Here is a 20,464-nt window from a genome sequence, read left to right as displayed (position 1 = left end):
GGCTGTGGGAGGGGGCGGCTGGGGTGGCAATTACTTGGGGGGACTGGCTGAGGGCTGGCAGTGACTGTGAGGGGCTCATTTGAGGGCAGTGATTGAGGGAGAGATGGGGGGTGACTGGAGGGAACGGGGTGGGGGGGGCTAGGTGGCAGTGACCGAGAGGGGTGACGGTGACCCGTGGGGCGGTGGCAGGGTGGGGGTGACTGAGGTGACAGTTTGCAGGAAGGAGGGAGTGATTTGGGGTCAGTGACTGACGTGGGACTGAGGGGTTTGGGATGGTGGGTGACTGCGAAAGCCTGGGGGAGACTCAGCTGGGCGGTAGGAAAGGGAGGGAGTTGGGGTGGGATGGGGGTGTAGGGAGGGCTTGAGGGAGCAGCAGCTGGGGCTCAACCGGGAGGGAGGCCTGGGAGGGCCTGGGTGGTCTGGGTCTGGATGTTGTCCGAGCTGGGCCTGAGTATCAGGGTGGTCAGACAGTGGGTGAAACCGGTTTTAGGAATGTTCCTGCTACCTTCCTGGCCCCTCAAGATCCCAGTGCTGGAGGTTGGGGGTCAGGCAGGCCCTGATGGCACAGATGGCTCCTTGGGGTGACAGAGCCTCATCCTTCCTTTCTGGGCACCTTCGCCAGCCCCAGCGGTTCCCTCTCCTTCCTTGAGGTTTGGCTGTGTGAGTGTAGGCAAGGCTGGTTTTGGAGGCTCTTCCCGAGGAAGAGCAGAGTCCAGATAGGGCCGTGCTTTTTCTGCCGGCCATGCTGTGCAGTGGCTGCGTTGTCGTGGGCCTGTGCTCCCCTGGAGCGAGTCAGTGGGCGCAGGGCTGTTCAGGCACCCGCTGGGCGACACGCTTGAAATGAGGGGTCATCCCCATCCGTCTGCTGGAGAAGCCAGTTGGGCGGCTGAGCCCTGCGCTGCTTCTGCAACATTTTTCTCTTGTATTTGCAGGTGGGAGTGGAACAGATCAGATCCCTAGGGAATTCTGTCCCCTGGGTGTGGGAGAGGGCAGTGCGCAGCCCCACACCAGCTGTTTCTGCAGCTTGTCCGTCTGTTTGCGCAGATCACTGCCGAGGAGTCGGAGGATGAGCCGCTGTCCAGAGAGGAGCGAGCGGATGCCCGGCTCAGCGAGCGGGATGCAGCAGGAGGGAACAACGAAGGGGCTGTAACTGAAGAGGCTGAAGGCAATGGGCAGGGAGATGGGAAGGAGGCAGAGCAGCCGGACCAAACGGTAACTAAACCGCGGGGATCTGGCGATGATGTCGGTCACCACATGAGGTGCAGAGAGAAGATTTCTTATCTCCTTGTCTCTGTGTGCGCTGAGGAGCTTTGTGGTGATGGACAAGTGTGTTTTTTTCCCCTTGCACCTGGATTTTGTCAGAGGCTGAGGATGCGAGCCTCAGGAGAGGGTTGCACACAGGGAACTTAAATCCAGGTGCTTGGGGCTCCAGATCTGGAGGAGAACAAGCAATTTGGTGCTGAGGGTTGCATTTGTGCCTAGGATCCAGGGAGATTTTACAGCCACAGTGAGGAGGTTCCTGAGGAAGACCTTGTGCTGTGTCCTCATGAGTACTGAGGTCAGGCAGAGCATGCGAGAAGGAAAGCACGCTGGGGTTCTGAAAGGGAGATTGCTTCTCTGCTCCCTTCCCTGCACAATTAATTGAGCTCTGCACTGTACGTGGGGCTGGGCTGGTGGGTAAATGCTCAGTGAAGCGTTTGTTTTGGTGTGGATGTTGTGAAGACTCCAAGCAGTGGAAACCAAACACCGAACTTGTTCTTCCCTGTAGTGTTTTCTTGTTGTTTTGTGTTAAGAATCCCTCCTGTAGTCTGCATCAGCTCAGAAGTGTCTCCTTGCAGAAGCACCTAAGGAAAGGGGCACTTAATTAACGATCTGACATTGCAAGTCTAGCCCATATCTCACTGGAGATGAGGGTTGGGGGGAACGAAGAGGGATTGGCCCTCTGGCCTCACCCATTGGGTCTCAGCATTTGGGGTGTGTGCCTGTGGGTTTTGGGTGCCAGGTGGTATGGCCAGAGGAGCAAAGACCACTGTTGGTGCATGGTCCAGCTGTGCTGGTGGCCTCAGCCAGCCCAGGGGCTTGGGAATGCTCTGGATGTGCGGTGTGAGCTCTGCTCGGTCAGTCCCTGTGTGAGCAGTGGCTCCAGCAGGCCCTGACCCAGTGAATTTGCTGCGTAAACACTGCAGGGTGCACCGGCCGCTTCTCTCAGCACTTCCCAGGTAGAAATGTGGGAGCCCTCGGCAGACGTCTCCCCGCCATTTGATAGAGCCAAATTGGGCCTGCACGTTCCTTTGGTTCTGAAATCTGCTCAGGAGTTGTGGGATTATTCTGGTAATGCTGTTATTTGCTGTATTATGTGCGTAGATCCTGGAAAGGTGCTTTTTAGCTCTGTACTCCCTGGGGAAGAGCCAGCATGGACAGCAGTGGGTCTGACCCGTTAGGGAATGCCACACAGCATCGTGAGCTGAAGTAGCTGCATCTGCAGTGAGAGGAGCCTGTGTTGTGTAGTGCTTTTGGGCAGGTGTTGGTTTCTGTGAAAATCAGTGACCGATTGTCCTGCTTTCGGCTGGGATAGAGTTAATTTTCTTTCTAGCAGCTGGTATAGTGTTATGTTTTGGGTTCAGTATGAGAAGAATGTTGATAATACACTGATGTTTTCACTCTTGCTAAGTAGTGTTTATACAGAGTCAAGGATTTTTCAGCTTCTTGTGCCCAGCCAGCAAGAAGGCTGGAGGGGCACAAGAAGTTGGGAGGGGACACAGCCAGGACAGCTGACCCAAACGGGCCAAAGGGATATTCCATACCAGGTGACATCAGGCCCAGTATAGAAACTGGGGGCAGTTGGCTGGGGCTGGGGAGCAGATCACTGCTTGGGAACTAACTGGTCATTGATCAGCGAGTGGTGAGCAATTGCATTGTGCATCATTTGTTTTGTATATTCCAATTCTTTTATTATTATTATTGTCATTTTATTATTGTTATTATCATCATTATTAGTTTCTTCCTTTCTGTTCTATTAAACTGTTCTTACATCAACCCACGAGTTTTACCTTTTTCCTTCCGATTCTCTCCCCCATCCCACTGGGCGGGGGGGAAGTGAGTGAGCAGCTGCATGGTGCTTAGATGCTGGCTGGGGTTAAACCACGACACTGATGAAACTGTCATGCTCACTAGAAAGACAGAAATAAATTTTATCGTGGAGACTGAAGGAGGGCTGAAATGTTTCTTCCACACCTGGCTTATCTAAACTGTTTCTTGCCTGATTTTGTAGTCTTGGTCATTGATGTGAAAGTCAGCTGAGGTTTAACCCTTACTTTTGTAAACCATTGGTGCTTTACTTCATTTTCTCCTTGTGGCTTAATTTCCACTCGTTGACAAAGTTGAAAGGATGAATATGGCTTTCATTTAAGGGCCCTCCTGGCATGCTGAGCCCTGTGGGAAATGCTTTTCTCCCCATGGAGCTTTCATCCCTGCGCTCTGTGGGCGTGCTCTGACAGCTGTTCCGTTTCTCTTTGCAGCCTGTGTTGAGTAACAAGCCACGAAAGAAAAAAAAGAAAAGGAAAACCAAGAAAACTTCAGCAGGGGAGACTCTGGTATGTCTGCATTTGCTCAGAGTTAGTGACTGTGCTAATTTCTCCATTGGGCTTGACGAAGTAGCAACTCTGAGGCAGTCGCAGAAAGATTTGGAGGCAAAAATGCTCCTTTTTGCATTGTACTCATTTAAAATTATGAAACGGCAATAGCAGCTTTTGACTGTGGTCCTTCAAACAGCCGGGGCTGGTGCAGCTCTGCTGCAGATGCTTAGGGCTGAAATCCTCACAGCGGCATCTTCTTTCATCTCTGCTTCGAGGCTTCACATGGGAGGGGGTACAGTGCGAGGAATTTTGCATTTTCACTCTGATTTCCTTGCCCCACTTAGGTAGCTCTCCTGGCTCTGCAGAGCCATACAGAGCTCTCACTGCCAACCATCGTTCACATTCCCTTCTCCCTGGTGCACCTTCTCTGTAGTTTGACATCTGATAGTTGAATGCTGATAGGAGCTTCTGCTCATGCATTATCGGCAAACGCACTGCCAAGTGCTCTTCCCGCAGGACCTGCTCTGTCCCGTCATTGGTGAAGGGAGCAAGGGGACAGTGATTGTCTCTGACTAAGCTGTCTACCCCTAGGGAGGTGTGCTTGGAGTGAGAACTTTATGCAGTATCTCTGTGGATAAACTATAAGAGACAAATGTGTATGCTTGAATATACTTTACCTACTTGAGTGAGGCTAGGAGACTAGAGGGATTACAGTCATTGGTCTTTTAAATTCAACAGAAATAAAGTTTAAGTGGGAACTAATTTTTTGCTAACATTTAAGAGTCTTAACTGTTTACTTGGGGGAGATCCTTTGCTAAACATCCTGAGCTGCAGTACGCTGAAGTGCTGAATGGGTGAGCCATGACTCCGGTGTAGGTGCCCGGCTGGCCGCCGCCTCCCTGGGAATTCAGCTGGGTGAGCTCAGAGCGAGTTACTAAGGCAGAGAACCCGATCAAAGAGCCCGTTTCCTCTCCCAGTCCGAGAAAATGAGAAATAGGGTGACAACTGCCAGCTGTAGGGAGACTTCATACCCAGAAAGAGGCAGTTTGATTTGCTCACTAGAGATAATACTACCTTTGTTCAAGCATTTAAATGCAAAGCACATTATAAACTTCATGTAACCACTTCACGCGGAGTGGCTATATTTAGCTGGAAAAGGCAAGCTCGCAGGGCTGTTTGGGTGTCATGAATGGAATTTTGTGTTCCACCCACGTACATCATGAGGAGGATGTGAAACGGCCACATAAGAAATGCATCACTTGCTATTTGTGGGGAAAAACAGAGGAAAATCAGGATGAAAGTGTTATACAACTGTTGAGTGTGCGCTGCTGGATATATTCTTTGGGTTGTTAGAAGATGGAGAGAGTGAGTGCAATACATTAGAGCTGGGTTAAAGTCATGCGAGTGATACATTATTACAAGGGTCACAGCAGTAACTTAGTGTTTCCATGGAAAGTAGATGGTAAAGGCTGATTATTTAAATATTTATAATTAAAATCAGCACCTCAACATTTTATGATATTATAGGCATTGTAGTATAAATAAACCAGACAAAGCACAGTGAAGGCTGGGTAGGAAGGGGCAGACCAGAGACCAGACAGCCTGCCAGCTCTTGTCCACGCTAGATATATTCAGCTGCCACGTTCAGACTCATGATGGTGTGAAGAGCAACAGCCCTATGATACCTTGAGCAAGCAGGGAAGAGCAGCTAGCCCTTTCAGAGGCAGTTGGGCAGGGAAAGCAGGCTCTGGGTGGGATTCCTGAGGGAATAGGGGGCTGAGCGGAGAGTGGGAGGCCTCAGTAAGAGAGTGGTAGGGGCACCAGTGTCACACACAGGTCAAGACAAGCTGAAAGACCCGGGGGCAGCTGGATGTGATCTCCACTGGGTGACATGTGTGCTGTGGTGACTCATTCTCTAATAACTGCCTTGTCTTTGCCTGTGCCTATCTTAAGGAAGACAATGACCTGGAAGACATCGACAGCCTGCTGGAGAAGATTGAGGATACCAATGGGCTATCACAGCAAACCCAGAGTGGAATAATCGCTGGCAGCAGGCCTCTGCTCTATGTAGAGCACAGGTAGTGCTTGCTTCCTTCTTGATTTTGGCCTTGGGCATGACAGGGATATCTGTTCCCCTGAGGAAGGGAGTTGGGGAGCCTCCCAGTGTGATCTGGCCATGAATGCAGGACCTTGCTTGAAAGGGGCTGTGGTAATGGTTGTGTACAGCCCTGTTTCTAACCATTGCTCTTGGAGCTGTGTTCAGTTTTGAGTGGTGACTGGTACTGTCTGCTGTCAAGCCTGGTTTGAGTGGGCATCTGGACCAGATTAACCTCCAGAGGTGCCTTCCAGCCTAAAATACTCTGCGACTCTGTAGGAGAATCTCTGCAGAGCTGCTGAGAGCCCTGGTGCCTAAAGCTTTGCAATCAAACTCACCTGGCCAGGTGACTGGCTGCATTCAGACCGGGTGCTGTGAGCAGCAGGCCCCAGTACAGCATGTGCTGTGCAGTGCCAGGAGCTAATTTCACCAGGAAAGCAAGTTAGACTTGTCTAACGTTTCCCACATGTCACCATCAACAAAGTGGACTATGTGCCAATCATGTCCAAGAGCTGGAGAATGAATCTGCCTCAGACTTGAGATCTGTAACATCTGGGCCTGTATTGCACTGGGAAACCTGTTAGGAATGGGCCAGCTGCTGTGTCCAGCATATTTCGGAGCCCTGGGCTAGCGCAGACACTGGCAGCTCTTTCTGGTTTTGGAGAAAACATTTAAACTTGTAGCTGGGACAACTTACCAGTCCCGGTTTTGAAACCTCCAGTCACGCTGCATCAAAACTGAGTCTAGGCTGGTGGGCATTCAGTGCTAGCGTAGCCTGTTCAGGGACACTGCAGTAAAGGCAGAATGTTTGTTTACCTAGAGGTGGTTTTAAACTTTGGTGACTTCTCTGGTCAAGTAAACATTATTAAGAAACCTTTGAGAGCTGGATAATCTCTGAGCAGGTGAGGGTTAGCAGTGCTGGATCTCAGCCTTCCCACTCCCTCTCTTCAAGCCCTGCTCACTGGGCAGCAGAGAGAAACCCCTCTCAAATACGCCTCCCTTCTCTGGGCCAAATGTTAGATCAAGAAAACTGTAGTTATTGTCATGCTTTGATACAAGATCTTTGTATTAAAAAAATGTATTCTAATCCTTGCCAGCCTCCATGCAGTGGTTAGGGTGCTTGCCCCGAATTGCAGGCTGCCAGCAGCAGTTACCTCGTGTTTTGCAGGCACACGTACCCCGAGCGTGCGCTCCTGAGCGGAGGCTGTCCTGAGAGTATCCCAGACTAAGGCCCCAGATGCCCTGGAGAGGGCAGCAGAAGTATTCCCCAGCTCAGCACCGGCTTTGGAGCAGATCCAAAGCACGAAGGAAGCCTGTGTCTGATTGAACAGGGCTTTCGATGCCTCCTGTTCTGACTATTTTTAGTCTCTTTTCTGTGTGTTGTGTCCGATCAGTGGTGCGTGTGACAGTTCGGGGGCTTGGCCAGAGACAGTTTGAGGTACAGAGCACTTGAGGTTGATGGAGAGGACTCGAGTGTGAGACTTTTGGCTATGTTTAACTGACAGTAGCTTTTCTTTCTCGTTTCAACCTTCTCAGAAACTTGAACCCAGAGAACGAGTTGAAGAGATACTTTGGGGCTCGCACTGTTCTTGGTGAACTGAGGTTAGTCCAGAATTTCATATTAAACCCTTTAAAAGTCTGAGTCGGTGTGTCTGTCCTTCCCTTGGTACGGCTTACTGAGTCCCCAGTGCCACACCTGGGCAGGGAATCCAGGGTTCAGGGTGTCTTACTTATGTAGTAGTCACTTGTTGGGACAGGAGAATATTTTTTTGTGATATATGTGAGGGAGGGAGTAAGACTTCTCCAGGCTTTTGCTAGCATTTGCTTTTTCTTCTGCTAGTTTCCCCTCGCATTTATTGTTAAAACAGCCTTCTAAAGTCCTTTCACTCAAATTCGTAGAGTACAGACTCTTAGATTTTTTTTTTCTTTCTCCAGCATTTGTCTCTTGTTGCTATTCCAAAGTCTCTGATGTCTTACAAAGTGGACCCTGAATGCTTTCCAGGGGGTCTCATGCATGTGCTTTCAGGGGCCCAGGGAACCTACTGCTTCTTGAGTGTGAGGTCTCTATGCAGTTATCCATTGCACTGTGGTCAGTGTTAGTCAGAAAGTTCTTGCTTTCATGAGCTGGTTGAAAAATGTACACATAAGAATGGTATAAGCTCAGAGCAGTGATGGTGGAAGCAGAAGCCTTCTCTGAGAGAGTCTGTGGAAGAATATTTAGTGCTTGAGGAAGAAGCAGCAGTCCCTTACTGAGGAGACATGACTTTCTTAGGGTAGCCTTGATTTCTGAATTCCTCCTGCCCTGAACCAATAAATTGGTTGCATTTGTGAGTATGGCTTAAACTAGATCAGTTGACATTTGAAGGCACTGCTGGGAAGAGAGATGAGTCAGAGGGATATGGGGCTCTCTTAATTGGACCTGGGAAGCTGTTTGAAGCGAAGAGGCAGCTGAGAACTTGGCAGGAATAAAAACAGGGGAGAGAAGCTATTGAAGTGGAAATGCTGGAGGCACTGGCTGACCCAAAGAGGAATGGTTCAAGTAAAGCAGAGCCTGAGCAAAGGTATGTTGTGTCTTGAAGGCAAACACGTTAAAGCTCTGGGCAAAAGCTCTGTGTGGCAGGGCTGCAGCTAGGGGAGAAGTTGGGTCTCTTTTTCCCTGAATCATCCTTTTTCTGGCTGGTTGCAGCCCTCCTCATTCTGTTAGTACAGAGAAATCGTGACCTGTTGTGTTTATGTCCCTAGGCCAAGGCAAAGGCAGCGCCAGTATGTCCGCAGCATGTGGCTGACGGGTCCCAAGAACACCTGGCCGCGCTACAGCAAAACAGGTGAGGCTTTCGGTGCCACCTCCCGAAGCACCGTGCTGCCGCTAGCTGACAGGGCACGTCGGTCCTGTGCCCGTATTGGCATGGACGGCTGCTCCTGCCAGCCTGGCTTTCCTAGAGCCTCAGCGCACAGAAACTGGAGCTGCTCTCATCAGCTGCCAGGCACAGGCTTTGCACTGGCTGATGGAGAAAGGGAACTGCTCGTCAGCTGATGGAAGTACCTCCTTTCTCAACAGGGAGAACTCTGTCATATCGTATCTTAGCATTTGAGGGTTTGTTTGTCCTCTTCCTGGAGGTAGCAAGATATGAGTACTTCCCTTCTTAACAGCAGTATTGCTGGATAATGAAAAATATCTGTGGGGAGAGAAAGCTGCCTGGGCTTCTTGGGTGGGTTTTGGACTTTGACTCATGAGAGGAGGGAAAGGAGTGAAATTCTCTGGTTGTTTCTGAAAACATGTCTGGCTTTGGACCCAGTGATGTGAATGAGCTTTCTGTGTGATAAGAAAGCAGAAGAGCTTCTCTTACTGCTGTGCTTGCAGGCTGGCAGCAGTGGAACCCACATCTCCCATGCACGTTCTAGGTATTACAATGCAGCTGGTGGACACCAGGAGGGGAGTGCAGTACTTCACCTTCGAGCACCATCGCGAGTACCAGCAAGTGCAGTTCAAGTTCCTGGATGCTGTAGAGTCCATGGACCCCAACAACATTGTGGTATGTTGTGAAATTGGGTTGCCCATGCTGTTGCCTTCTGATTCCTGCAGCCCCTTTTCCTAGCAGGGGAGGTGGGCTGATGCATCCCAGTGCTCTTTTTTTGCCAGTCTCATTTTGAGCAGTAGAGCCCTGTGTCCCCTCTGTGTTGGGCAAGGCAGTGTTGCTTTCTGAGCTCTGCTTTCACATTACGGATAAGATAAGTGACCACCCTGGTGCAAATGAGGTCCAGTGGCTGGTGGCCAAGCCTCGGTGGCTCTGCCCGAGAGCTTGCCAGGTAGCCATCTGGAAGAGGAGCCTGCAGGAACTGACCATTTGGCTGAAAGTGTAGGGATAAAGCTCCCTTGTCTCAGCTCTTCAGCTGGGAAGGGAGAAATATTGTATAAACCGATCTTTAAATGGGAATCTAAACTAACAGCTGTTGTATTTATAAACTCTTGCATGGATGAAAAATGTGTCTTTTCTTGGTATTTTAGCAAAACAATCTTTGTGTTGAAAGTTCTTCATGTGTGTCCAAGCTCATTAAACTGTATGGTAACATTTATAGTTTGTAGTGATAAGCAACAGTAAAATTGAACCATAAATGAGGTATTTTTACTCTGAAAACCCTGGCCACATGAGCTCAGAGACACTCCCTGGAGAAGTTTCTTAAAGAGGCCATTGTCTACTAAATAAAGTTTACTTCCTTCTGCTTTCCCACCCTCTGCTCATGGCCACTGCTCTCTCCAGCTCATCAATTCTGCCTGCTGACTGGACTGAGGGATTCACATTAGATGATGCAAGGTAATTCCTATGCAGCAGTGATCAACCTGAGAGCCAGCGTCCTAAGGACAGCTCAAACATGGTCTCACACCACTGTGCAGAGCAGGACAGGTTTTCCGTGGTACTTTCTAGTCGTTATGCTCTGTCTCTGTTAAGTGGGTCTGGCTACATTTGAAGATATTCCTACAGGTTTAGTCTTCCACTTTTCTATTAAGGGTAAAATCTAACAGATGGGTTTGCTGATACCAGAAGTACTTCAAACCCTCAAGCAGTTTATCTGTGATAACCACAGTCTCAACATAGCTGGAGCCCAGGTCTGCTTTGCTGCTGTGGTTTCAGCATGAAAAACATTATTGGGGGGGAGGGTGTCCTGCTCAGTGAATGTTTTTTCTGCTCTTGCTAGTGGCTTAAAAGGGTCTTGCGGGTGAAGTTGTAAAGTGCGTGAAGAGCACTTTTTCCCATCACAATGACCCTAGGTGCTCCATCCTTTCCGAAAAGGAGGACTAGAAAGGAATTTAAGAGCAAGCAAGGAAGGGGTAGAACGTCAGGCAAGTGGCACAGGTGCAAAGGTCCTGGGCTGGGACAGCCTAGAGCATAAAGGCTTTGTGCTGCAGGTGGTCACACTGGCCACCATCCTGCAGATGTGCAACTTCTGGTGCTTTTGAAGCTGTATTTTTCAGTTTTTTGGGGAAAAAAAAAAATCCCAAAACTAAACCATGGGGAGATTTGAAATAGCTTCAGTATTTTCATATTGAAACTGAGTTTTAGGTACTTGGAAAAAGTAGCCCGTTTATAATGTAACTGGTGAATGCAGAGGTTTTTCAGGTGTGGTTAAACTTCTGAAGCCTGGAAAAAGATGGTTTTAATCCATTACCATTCAGGACCTGGATCCTGGAATTGTAATAGATGTGTCAAAATGTCCTCTCAGTACTCAGAGGAAGCAAAAGCCTGATCAAATGCTCAGAATTCTTTAGGGGTAAAGAATAAAACAAAAATGTAATTATGCCTGCTGCCTGCATCTGGAATATTGCATGCAGTTCTGGGCCCTCACCTTCAAAAGGATATGGTGGAGCTGGGAGAGATTCAGAGGAGGACAGCAAAGATGATCAAAGGCCTGGCATGGCCTCAGCACTGGAAAAGCTGGGTCGGCTGGGATGGCGCTGGGAGGGAGCTGCCTGAGGGAAGCTGCAGTCGAGGGCTCAGATCCTGTATGGGGTGGGGAGAGATCTCTCTGCTGTCCCTTCCAACACAGGGATGGAGCTGGCAGGCTGGGATTAAAAGTTTTTTGCATTGTGTGGTTAAGTGATGGCTTTCTGTATCGCAGAGCTGGGGTGCTGGAATGGTACCTGGGTCAGTAAGCAAACAAATTCATGAGAGGAGACACCATTAATACCAATGGCATCTTTGACAGTGGGGGTCCCTGAACCCCTAAAGTTTGGCAGCTTAGAGTGTGCTGGAGTAGTTACGTGTGCCCAGCTTCGTGCCCTCTTTCCCAGGCATCTGCTTTTAGAGACGATGCGAGATGGACCCCTACTCTGACCCAGCGTGACTATTCTTAGGTTCTTTTAATCCATAGTTTTAGCCTTTCAGGTAAGGTGCATCCCTAGCCTCGCACTACAGTCTGAGCATTGGCTCTCCGATGGTGTGGGACAGGATTTCTTCACCTTCAGGCCCAGGGGCAAGAACAGCTCCTTTCTCTTACATGGGGTGTCAGGACATTTGTGTCCCTGCCACGCTTACAGAGCTTGCCTCCTAGGCAGAGCGCGTGAGAAACCGGTGATTTGTGCCATCGTGTAATCAAGCTTATGCTCTTCTGTAGCTGCTGCTTCAGATGAACCCATACCACGTGGACTCCCTTCTGCAGCTCAGCGATGTGTGCAGGATGCAGGAGGATCAGGAGATGGCCCGTGATCTCATAGGTAAGAGCTGAGGTGAGAAGCAGATGTCCTGGCGTGAATTAGTAATCAAAGGCTTTTGGTTCAGTTTTGGTTTCGTTTCAACAGAGAAGCAGCAAACCAGAAGGGTTGGTTTGGCTCCCCATCTGTGACTCTGGGGCCATGAGCGCTCGGCCTTATGTGATCCTGCAGACCAGCAACTTTTGCTGGAGGCTTTTAAATAGAGCCGGACTTGTTTGTCTGGAGCAAAGCACATCAGCGTTCACCTTCAAAATGAAAGGAAGGATTGTCTGGTTGTGGTGGGGTCCCACCTGTAGGACATCCCTTGCAGGAGGAGGGTCTGATTTAGTAGCTATGAGATACAACAGTGTGAGGGGCTGCTCCAGGAAGCATACCCACTCTGCGGGGAGCCTGCCTAACCCTCCGGGCCAGCCTGCCTTGCCTTCCTCTGATCAGCACCTTGCAGCTCAGCATGTTGGGCTCTGATCCTCAGGACACCCCAGGCTGTGTGGGGGGCAGGAGGCATCCTGGAGGATAGCTGCCCCTCAGACTGCTGTGCTACAGTCTCGGGTGTCAGATGTGATGTTTGGTAACTGGGACGTGTGTTCTCCATCATGACAGAAGGGGCCAGAGGCAAAGTGAGGACAGGATCTTTGGCTTCCCTATGTGAAGATAGTTGTGGCAGAGGCATCTGTACCAGCCTCAATCCCAGACCTCCAGAAGAGTTGCTTTTCACAACCAGAGCATGATCTAATGCCTGCAGACGGGAACACGGCTTGTTTGCCTGGGTATCACGTACTCTGAAGTAGTTTTGTGCATGGCTAGAGTGTGAACAAGCTTATTTCATGGGTGCCAGAGCTCTCAATTATCAGTGTCTTCTGGGCTAAATCTGAGCTGCGTGGCGTGCTGGGGTGGTGGCTTGTCTTGACACTGTCCTTGCTGTCTGCAGAGCGGGCGCTGTACAGCCTGGAGTGCGCCTTCCACCCTGTCTTCAGTCTCACCAGCGGGACCTGCAGGCTGGACTACCGGCGGCCGGAGAACAGGTAGGCGGCACGCCTGCCTGCCCCGCGTCTGCCGGAGAGCTGTTGCGGCGTGCCCTGGCCTACTTTGGCCACAGAGACCCAGATTCACAATGTCTGCTGCATCATCCATGCTGGCGAGTGGTGGCAGGGGGACCTTGAATGTCCCTTTCTGTCAGAACAAGCTCTGCTGCTTGGCAGTCAGTGGCAGTGCCCCTCAGCAAAGCAGCAGCAGGGCTCCTGAGATGGGTGCTGGGGTACCAGCAGCTCTTGCACTGAGCTTTCTTTGCAAAGCATCCTCTTTCCCAAGGGATTCCTTATTGGAGTGTTAACTCTTCCTCCCTGTCATATCCTTCTCCTGCAATTAGTACCCGTTAGCCCAAAATGGTACTTATTTTTGTCACAAAAACACTCTCTGTGTGTTTATGGCTGTGCTTGGTCACTTGTGTGCTGCTTGCCTGGCCTTCATCCCCAGCGCTCGTGCTGCTCCCGGCCCGGCTCTTTATGTAGTGACAGCTCTGCAGCTGTGGGGAAAGGTGACTTTATTCTGGGAATTTTCCAGTCAGCTGACCCAAGTCATCTCTCCCAAACTGCTGTACCTGGAGGTTGCTCAGATTTCCAGTACCTGCTCACTGACGGGCTTCTTACTGTCTGTGACCTGAATGCTGTGATCTGTAACACCAGTATGGGCATCAGTCCTCCCCCCGTACATGTTGTGCACACACTGCATCCCCATCTCTGCGTGGCTGGGTGGGCTGGGACAAGGGATGATGCAGACTTTGGGGATTTACTTGTTTCTCTTGTCCTGAGTTGTCGGCCCCAGTCTGCAGAGCAGGCCGTGGGTTTGCTGTCCTTATACTTGCACAAAGAGATTAAAAAAAAAAAGAGATGGGAACATGGGGTGTCTGTGGTACCCTGTGGTACTGCACCAGGCTAGGTTCCCTGGACCCCGCTGGCTGCACAGTGGCACTGATGCTCGGGGGGCAAGGAGCTGGGGCTGTTCTTGAGTGGCACGAGGTGCTTTTCTCCAAATCTGGCTTCTAAACCCTGTTGCTGTTCCGCACACAGGGCTTTCTTCCTGGCTCTCTTCAAGCACCTGATGTTCCTGGAGAAGAGAGGCTGTCCCCGGACAGCCCTGGAGTTCTGCAAGCTGATTCTGAGGTAGGTGCCCCTGCCAAGGGCTGCACCCCGTTCCCTGTGGGATGGGGCAGGGCATCTCAGGCTTGGAGGAACACGCTTCCAACAATGCGCCGAACCTAACTGGCGCGGGCCAAAAACCCCAGAGGTGTACTACTTCTCCCAGGCTCAGTGAGGGCTTGTTTCCACTCCTTACGGATGCGGTGTCACAGGTTAGTTTTGGGCACAGGCTCTTACCTGTGGTGCTGCTTTGGAGAGAGGTGATTGTTGAGGAGGAGGCTTAAACTGATGGGACCAGGGTGGCCCTTGCTCTGGACTGCTGAGCTGTGGGCCTGGCTGGTCCACAGAGCCCAGAGACTGCAGAGCAGATGTATAGCAGTGGCTTCAGCCTGCTTGGTTTGTGGCCATTGATCCTTCTCCTGGGTGGTGATGGGGGCCATCACCCCTCTGCAGGGATGCGAACCAGGCAGGGCGTTGCACCATCACTCCGGCCATGCAGGAACAATCGTGTTCCCGTTATCTCCGCTTGCTGAGTCACGGAAGCGCTCTGGATGCTAGTGGGAAAGTCTTGTTTGACTTAGAAATGAGGACAGCTACTTCAGCTTTTGTGACACTGATTTTGTTTCCTCCTCTTGTGCTCGCCTCCCTCTGAAGCCTTGATCCAGAGAATGACCCGCTGTGCGTGCTGCTGCTGATCGATTTTCTGTCCCTCCGAGCTAGAGAATACACCTTCCTGACCCGTATGTTCCAGGAGTGGGAGGTGAGTTGGCAACATGCAGCCCTGGCCAGAGAAGGGGCAGAGAGGGGAGAGCTGGTTCCTGGGACTGGCACGCTGTGCCACAGAGCCTGAGGTTTTCGTAAACAGGTTAGCCCTTTGAGGGCTGTCTCACAGCCAGGCTGGCATCCTAACAGCATCAGAATGACCCGTAAAGGCTGGGCTGTTTGTTCTTGTAATCCTGGTACCCTGCAAACAATTGTACGAACTCAAAATTGCTTACTCAGTTGTGGGAGCATCAAGCCAGCAGCTGGAAAGTAACTTAATCCCACAAGCAAGAAACCCCACCCTGTGTGCAGCCCAGTGACATCGAGATCATTCTGCATAGCATCATTTCTCGGTAACTCTGTCTCTGATCCTGCAGAGTCACCGGAATTTGTCCCAGCTGCCCAATTTTGCCTTCTCGGTGCCGCTGGCCTATTTCTTCCTGAGCCAGCAGGAGGAGCGCTCGGAGCTGGAGCTAAGCCAAGCCCGGGAGAGAGCCGCCCAGCTCATCCAGCTTGCATTGATCATGTTCCCAAGCGGTAAGTCTCTCCCCACCGGTAAGTCCGTCCCCACAGGCTTTGTCACTGTTTTCATCTGTGAGAGTGAAGGCTGGATCCCAGGGAATCAAATGCAGAGGCAGCAGTTTGCCCGTGGGTTGCAAATGGCGTGCACCTCTGCCTGTGGGAGATGGGAGCCCTGACTCAGAGGGTGACGGAGCTCGGGCAGACCGGCAGTGGCAGGTACACAGCTCTACCTGCGTCTGCTGTGGCAGCGGTGGGATTCAGCCATCCTACCCCCGGCCATGGCAGGGCTGGCAAAAGAACAGTGGAGCCAGGTAGGGCCCCCGCAGCCGTGAGCTGTGTTAGGAAGAGATCAGTGACTGTTCTCCCTGCTGCACACACTCCTCGGAGCAGCTGATGCCCCTTCATTAGAGATGGTCACGGGCATGCAAGTTGGGAGAGAATGAGAGCCAGAGTCTTGGAGCAGGAAAACGTTTCACCCCAGGGTTGCCCAGACCAGAGACAGCAAGTCTCTCTTGGCTTTCCCTCTGAGGCACTGCTCTGCTTTAGATGTGCTCTCTATGGGCACCCATCACCCTTGCTTTCATCCAGTTGGTGCTGCTGTCCATGAAAGGAGATATATAGCCCCTCTGGGCCCAGAGCAGGGTGTGACTTTATAGGCAGGAATAACCAGCTCTTGAACAGAGGTTTAGTTTGTGTTGGCTAAAACCATCTTTTTTGCTGCTTGTCACGGTGACTGAAATAAAACCCTTGTTCAAGTTCAAAGGCCAGCTGCATTAAGTGTAGAAAATTGCACCTTATTTCACTGGGGGGATAAAAAAGTTTGGTTTTTGTTTACTCTGAATCTGTTTCCGTCATCCACACAGAGATCAAAACACAGCATAACCCCCAGCAGCATCCTTGCACCCTCCTTGCGTGGGTGGTTGTTCAGCACCCTGGTGGGGTGCTGGCCCCCCAGAATGAGGCTATCTCTGCAGCCCTGGCAGTGGTGGCCGGTGGTGCTCCTCACCAGGCTGTTGCTGTCTGACTTTCTCCTGCAGTTCTTATGCTGTTGTTGGATCACTGCAGTGTGCAGCCCGATGCCAGGGTCGCGTCCCATTCCTTTTTTGGGCTGAATGCTCAGATAAGGTAAGCCCTGGAGATGTTCTCAGTAAAGAGAAGGAATTGATTCTGCCAGTAATGGGGCCTTTGCTTGCTCAGGCAGCTAATGGAGTTACAAAGCTGCAGAGGAGAGTATTTGGTTTTCCTGAGTAGGCTGCTAGATGCTTTGATAATGGATTTCCATAATGGCCACCAGATAATGCTAGTAGACCCGCCTCACCTTAATGTGGATGGGTCAGAAGTTCATACTGAAGCTTGTTGGTACATGTAGTAAGAGAGAACAATGTGTGCATGCTCTCAGGGCAGGCTGTCTCCTACCAGTCTGGATTTCCCTGACACGTGGTCCTCCTAAACACGTGAGTGGTCTCCCCCTCCAGTCAAGGCAGCATTAACTTTCATCTCATGGTTATGCTTATCCCAAAAATAGATGGAGGCAGAAAAACTGGTGAAGGTAGATGGAAATAGCAAAACAGGGAGCCTGCGATTCCTCTCTTTGTGTTCTCACGCTGAAGCACAGTGCAGAGACGAGCCCTTGCCAGCCCGCACAGGGACCTGCAGGCGGGAAGGAGGAGAGTGCCCTGAATAACAAGTGTCTCCTGTAGCCAGCCTCCCGCCTTGAACCAGCTGACGTCCCTTTACGTGGGAAGGACTCACTCCCTGTGGAAGGACCCAGCCGTCATGGCGTGGCTGGAGACCAACGTCCATGAGGTGTTGCGCATGGTGGATGCCCGGGACCCGCTGGTGGAGGAGTCTGAGCACAAGTGAGTGCGGCCGGTGGAGGTGAGCGGCTCTTGTACCAGGCATGGGTGCTGAAACATGGGGACAGAGCGGGCCGAAGCACTCTGCAGACAAGAGGAGCTCTGTCCTGGGCTGCAGCGGTGCTGGGGCTTGCTCAGAAGCACGTCTGCCGATCTGATGGTGGCTGCTGATGCCAGGGGTTACACTGTGGGGCCAGGAAGGCAGAGGCTTTTCCCTGCTTTGCACAAACGTGAATGAAGAGCTGCGGCTTTTGCTCACTGGGGAGTGTGTGCTGCGCCGGCTTCCCCCATCCTCGGCCATTGCCTGTGCCTTGGAAATCGCCCAGAGAGGGCGGAGGGGTTGCTGCTGGTTGGGAAGGGCACGGATGGCTGCACAGCTCGGGGATTTATTGCACAGGGCAGGTTAGTGCTTAGAAACACTTTCCAGCTCTGAGAAGCAGAAGAGAGGGGCATTAGGTACAGTGTCCCTGAGCTGTTCTGCTCTTTCCTCCGGAGGTCAGCAGCTGCCAAGTGACTTTGGCTTCGCTATAGGCCAGCTCTGTCCAATACGGCGCATCCCCCCAGAGCCAGGGATGAAGCTGACGATGCACCTGGAGAAGCAGAAATGGAAAGCTGGCTATGCTGAGGTGTGCTCGGTGCAATCCTCTGTCCCCCTCCCTGCTTTAGGAGGAAGATGCGGTACCAGAGTGCACCCAGGAATATCTACCGGCACATCATCCTCTCGGAGATGAAGGAGGCCACGGCAGCTCTGCCTCTGGTGAGGGGCCCTGGTGGGGCACAGGCGGTGCCGCTGCATGCGGTGTGATGGGATTTGCATCCATGCTGTGCATGCGGACGCTGGGCACGCCTTAAACCCCAGCCACCAGCAAGAAGCATCCAGCTGACCTCAAAGTGTCCTCTCTGTATGCATGGCTTCCCGGGCGACACACGGGGGTGCGTGTGTGGGCAGGCCAAGCTGCAGCTGGTGCCCGGCTCTGCTGCGCTCCCCAAGACAAAGAGCCGTCCAGCTGGTCCGACCATCTCTCTGCCTCAGTGTTTGCTGCTGCTGGTGACGCAGCCTTCACCCCTTCTTTCTTCTTACCCCCCGCAGGAGGTGACCTCGCAGCCTGTGATGGGGTTTGACCCCTTGCCTCCTTTGGACTCCATCGTTTCCTACACCAGACCAGAAAGGTACCTTCGCCACCCCTCGTTTCTGCGCTGGCACAGCCAGCATGTTCCCAGCACGCCCTCACCCCCGGGCCTGGGTGCCTGTGGGTGCTCGGAGCTGATGTCCTCCTCCATCTTGGAGGAAGAGCAGCCTGGCTTGCGGTGCTCGCCGACAGGCAGAATGTACAGGCAGGACTGGTCCTGCCGCTTTTCCTTGGTGGTCACTGTCGGAGACGGCAGCTGTTCACAACCATTAAGGCAAAGGCCACTGAAAAACTTTGGCTGTTTCTTAATTGAGGTGGTTTGGGGTAAAGACAGGTTTAAGCACAGCCAGCTGTGGTGCGCACAGGCCATTGAGGTGACGCCCATATGTTTCTTATGCACTGACCCAGCTCAGAGCAAACCTGCTAGTGCTTCTAATGGCTGCTTTGCCCAGAGGCTGGCCAGCTGCTGGCTGCCTGGTGTGAGAAATCTCCAAGAACCCCCCAGTACCCTGCTTCGGGGCTGGCTCAGGAGGGCCCGTGTTCTCTCCAGCATCTCTGCGCTGCCTCAGCCCCAGCGAGAGGTCGAGTACCAAGTTGCCCCCTTAACCATGGTGTGACTTCTGTCTTTCAGAACGAATCATCCATCCAACGAAAGCACTTTATCTCTCTTCTTCCGATCGCTGTTGCCAAATTTTAACTTGCAGGTATGTGCAGTCAGCTGCTGTGGGCAGATCAGAGCGCACTTTTGCTGTCGGTACGCCGAAGTTCCCACTGCACAGTGTTTCTGCAAAGGGAGTGGCTCTTGGCATATGCAGTGTGTAAACGTCAGGTTGCAGAGCAGCCTGATGCTTTTTGGCAAGCGGCATTGTCTCTCTCCTTGCCTGCTGCAGACAGGCAGGCAGCTCCCTGCCTGGCCCCTCCAGCTCTCCTCTCTTGCAGGGGGACATCAGGCATGACGGGGATGAAGAGGCTGGAGCAGGGCAGGACCTTAACCAGGGGGTGAACAGGCTCATGGCAGCCATGCGGGACATGCTGGCGAACATCCAGTTTCAGGAACCCCCCCGAGACGACAATCCCGAAGGCGACGGGGACTGGGACTGAGTCGAGAGTGTGCATCTCCCCCCCAACCCTCTGTAATCACCCCCCCGCCGACTTGTGTCGCACTCCAATAAAGTCACACAAACCCCGGGCGCCCGCTCGTGCTGTGGGGATGGGCTCTGTCTGGGGGGGGAGGGTGGGGGCTGCCACCGTGGGCACCTTTCCGCATCTCTCGGCAGGGGGTGAGGACTGTCTGAAAGAGGCAGGACTAATCTACAGCAGCTGTCCCTCGGCCCCAAGTCAGCTTAGTCCCCTTCTGGCCTCCTCCAAGCACATTTGCTGTCCTGTTTGTCCCCCTGCCTGCTCTTCTCCTGGTCTTGTGTTTAATGGCCGGAGGCTTTTTTTGCCCTCTCCTGCGACTCCTGAACTGTGGTTGCCCTTTGTGCTTCCCCCAGCCTGAAGCCTCCTTCCCTCCACGAAACACTTCAGGCCCTGACGTGGGACCTTCCAGCCTGCCAATGAAGGGCTCGGGGTCCCCGCTCCACTGCCGCAGCTCTCCCTGCGCTACTGTAGGTGTGTGGGGAGCGGTTCTTCCTTGTGCTGCAGCTGCTTGATCGTGCTGGGAGCAGAATGGATCCCCTCCCCTGCCTCTATTTTCTCCTTCCATCCCTTGTTTCCCCACCTTCACCTTGTAGAGCCAGCAATGAGGTCAGCTGCACTCAAACCCTTAATTCATCCTCGCTGCCCGCAAAGCTTTTTCCTTTTTCTGCTGTGTAACGGTGTATATGTGGCTCTAATGCTGAGCCAGGCTGCACTGCGTGGAATAAATCCTCCCCCCCTTCTGCAGCGCTCGCTGTGTCCATTCCCCGGGGAGCTGCGTGGATCTCCGGGGGCTGGCGGGGATGGGGACGGGGCAGGCTGGCCGGAGCCCCGGGGTTCTGCGCTGCAGACCCCCGGGGCTCCGGCCAGCCAGCCCCGTCCCCATCCCCGCCGGCACATCCAAATCCCGTGGCACGGGAGCCCCGTCTGCTCCCCTGTGACTTGCGTTCCCTTCGCTTGGATTTGCAGACTCGGCATTTTCTAGCTCTGTTCTCAAAGCCTCTGTTGATAAAGCTAAAAATTCATGGCACGTACCAGTGCGCT

At 52.3% G+C, this 20,464-nt stretch overlaps 1 protein-coding gene across 2 annotated transcripts in view; it reads left to right on the top strand.

Moving 5' to 3' along the window:
• The window catches only part of TCF25 (transcription factor 25 (basic helix-loop-helix)), a 19,735-nt gene extending 266 nt beyond the window's left edge, over positions 1-19,469 (top strand). Inside the window, exons 2-18 of one of the 2 annotated variants that reach the window (XM_010579557.1) lie at positions 1,045-1,212; positions 3,519-3,593; positions 5,529-5,653; positions 7,207-7,272; positions 8,413-8,495; positions 9,073-9,203; positions 11,827-11,881; positions 12,807-12,900; positions 13,945-14,037; positions 14,668-14,773; positions 15,153-15,312; positions 16,335-16,422; positions 16,998-17,156; positions 17,820-17,910; positions 18,244-18,323; positions 18,915-18,987; positions 19,223-19,469. In XM_010579557.1, coding sequence (XP_010577859.1) covers positions 1,045-1,212; positions 3,519-3,593; positions 5,529-5,653; positions 7,207-7,272; positions 8,413-8,495; positions 9,073-9,203; positions 11,827-11,881; positions 12,807-12,900; positions 13,945-14,037; positions 14,668-14,773; positions 15,153-15,312; positions 16,335-16,422; positions 16,998-17,156; positions 17,820-17,910; positions 18,244-18,323; positions 18,915-18,987; positions 19,223-19,384 — 1,809 coding nt within the window. In that variant the 3' untranslated portion in view covers positions 19,385-19,469. Of the gene's footprint in view, positions 1-1,044; positions 1,213-3,518; positions 3,594-5,528; positions 5,654-7,206; positions 7,273-8,412; positions 8,496-9,072; positions 9,204-11,781; positions 11,882-12,806; positions 12,901-13,944; positions 14,038-14,667; positions 14,774-15,152; positions 15,313-16,334; positions 16,423-16,997; positions 17,157-17,819; positions 17,911-18,243; positions 18,324-18,914; positions 18,988-19,222 lie in introns of both variants that reach the window. The other variant, XM_010579556.1, reaches the window with a different exon arrangement.
• Positions 19,470-20,464: the final 995 nt, after the last annotated feature.

This window comes from Haliaeetus leucocephalus, unplaced genomic scaffold (assembly GCF_000737465.1).
Source record: "Haliaeetus leucocephalus isolate CR32 unplaced genomic scaffold, Haliaeetus_leucocephalus-4.0 Scaffold668, whole genome shotgun sequence".
In the NCBI taxonomy this organism is placed as follows: Eukaryota; Metazoa; Chordata; class Aves; order Accipitriformes; family Accipitridae; genus Haliaeetus; species Haliaeetus leucocephalus.
This window is presented reverse-complemented; position numbering and strand designations above follow the sequence as displayed.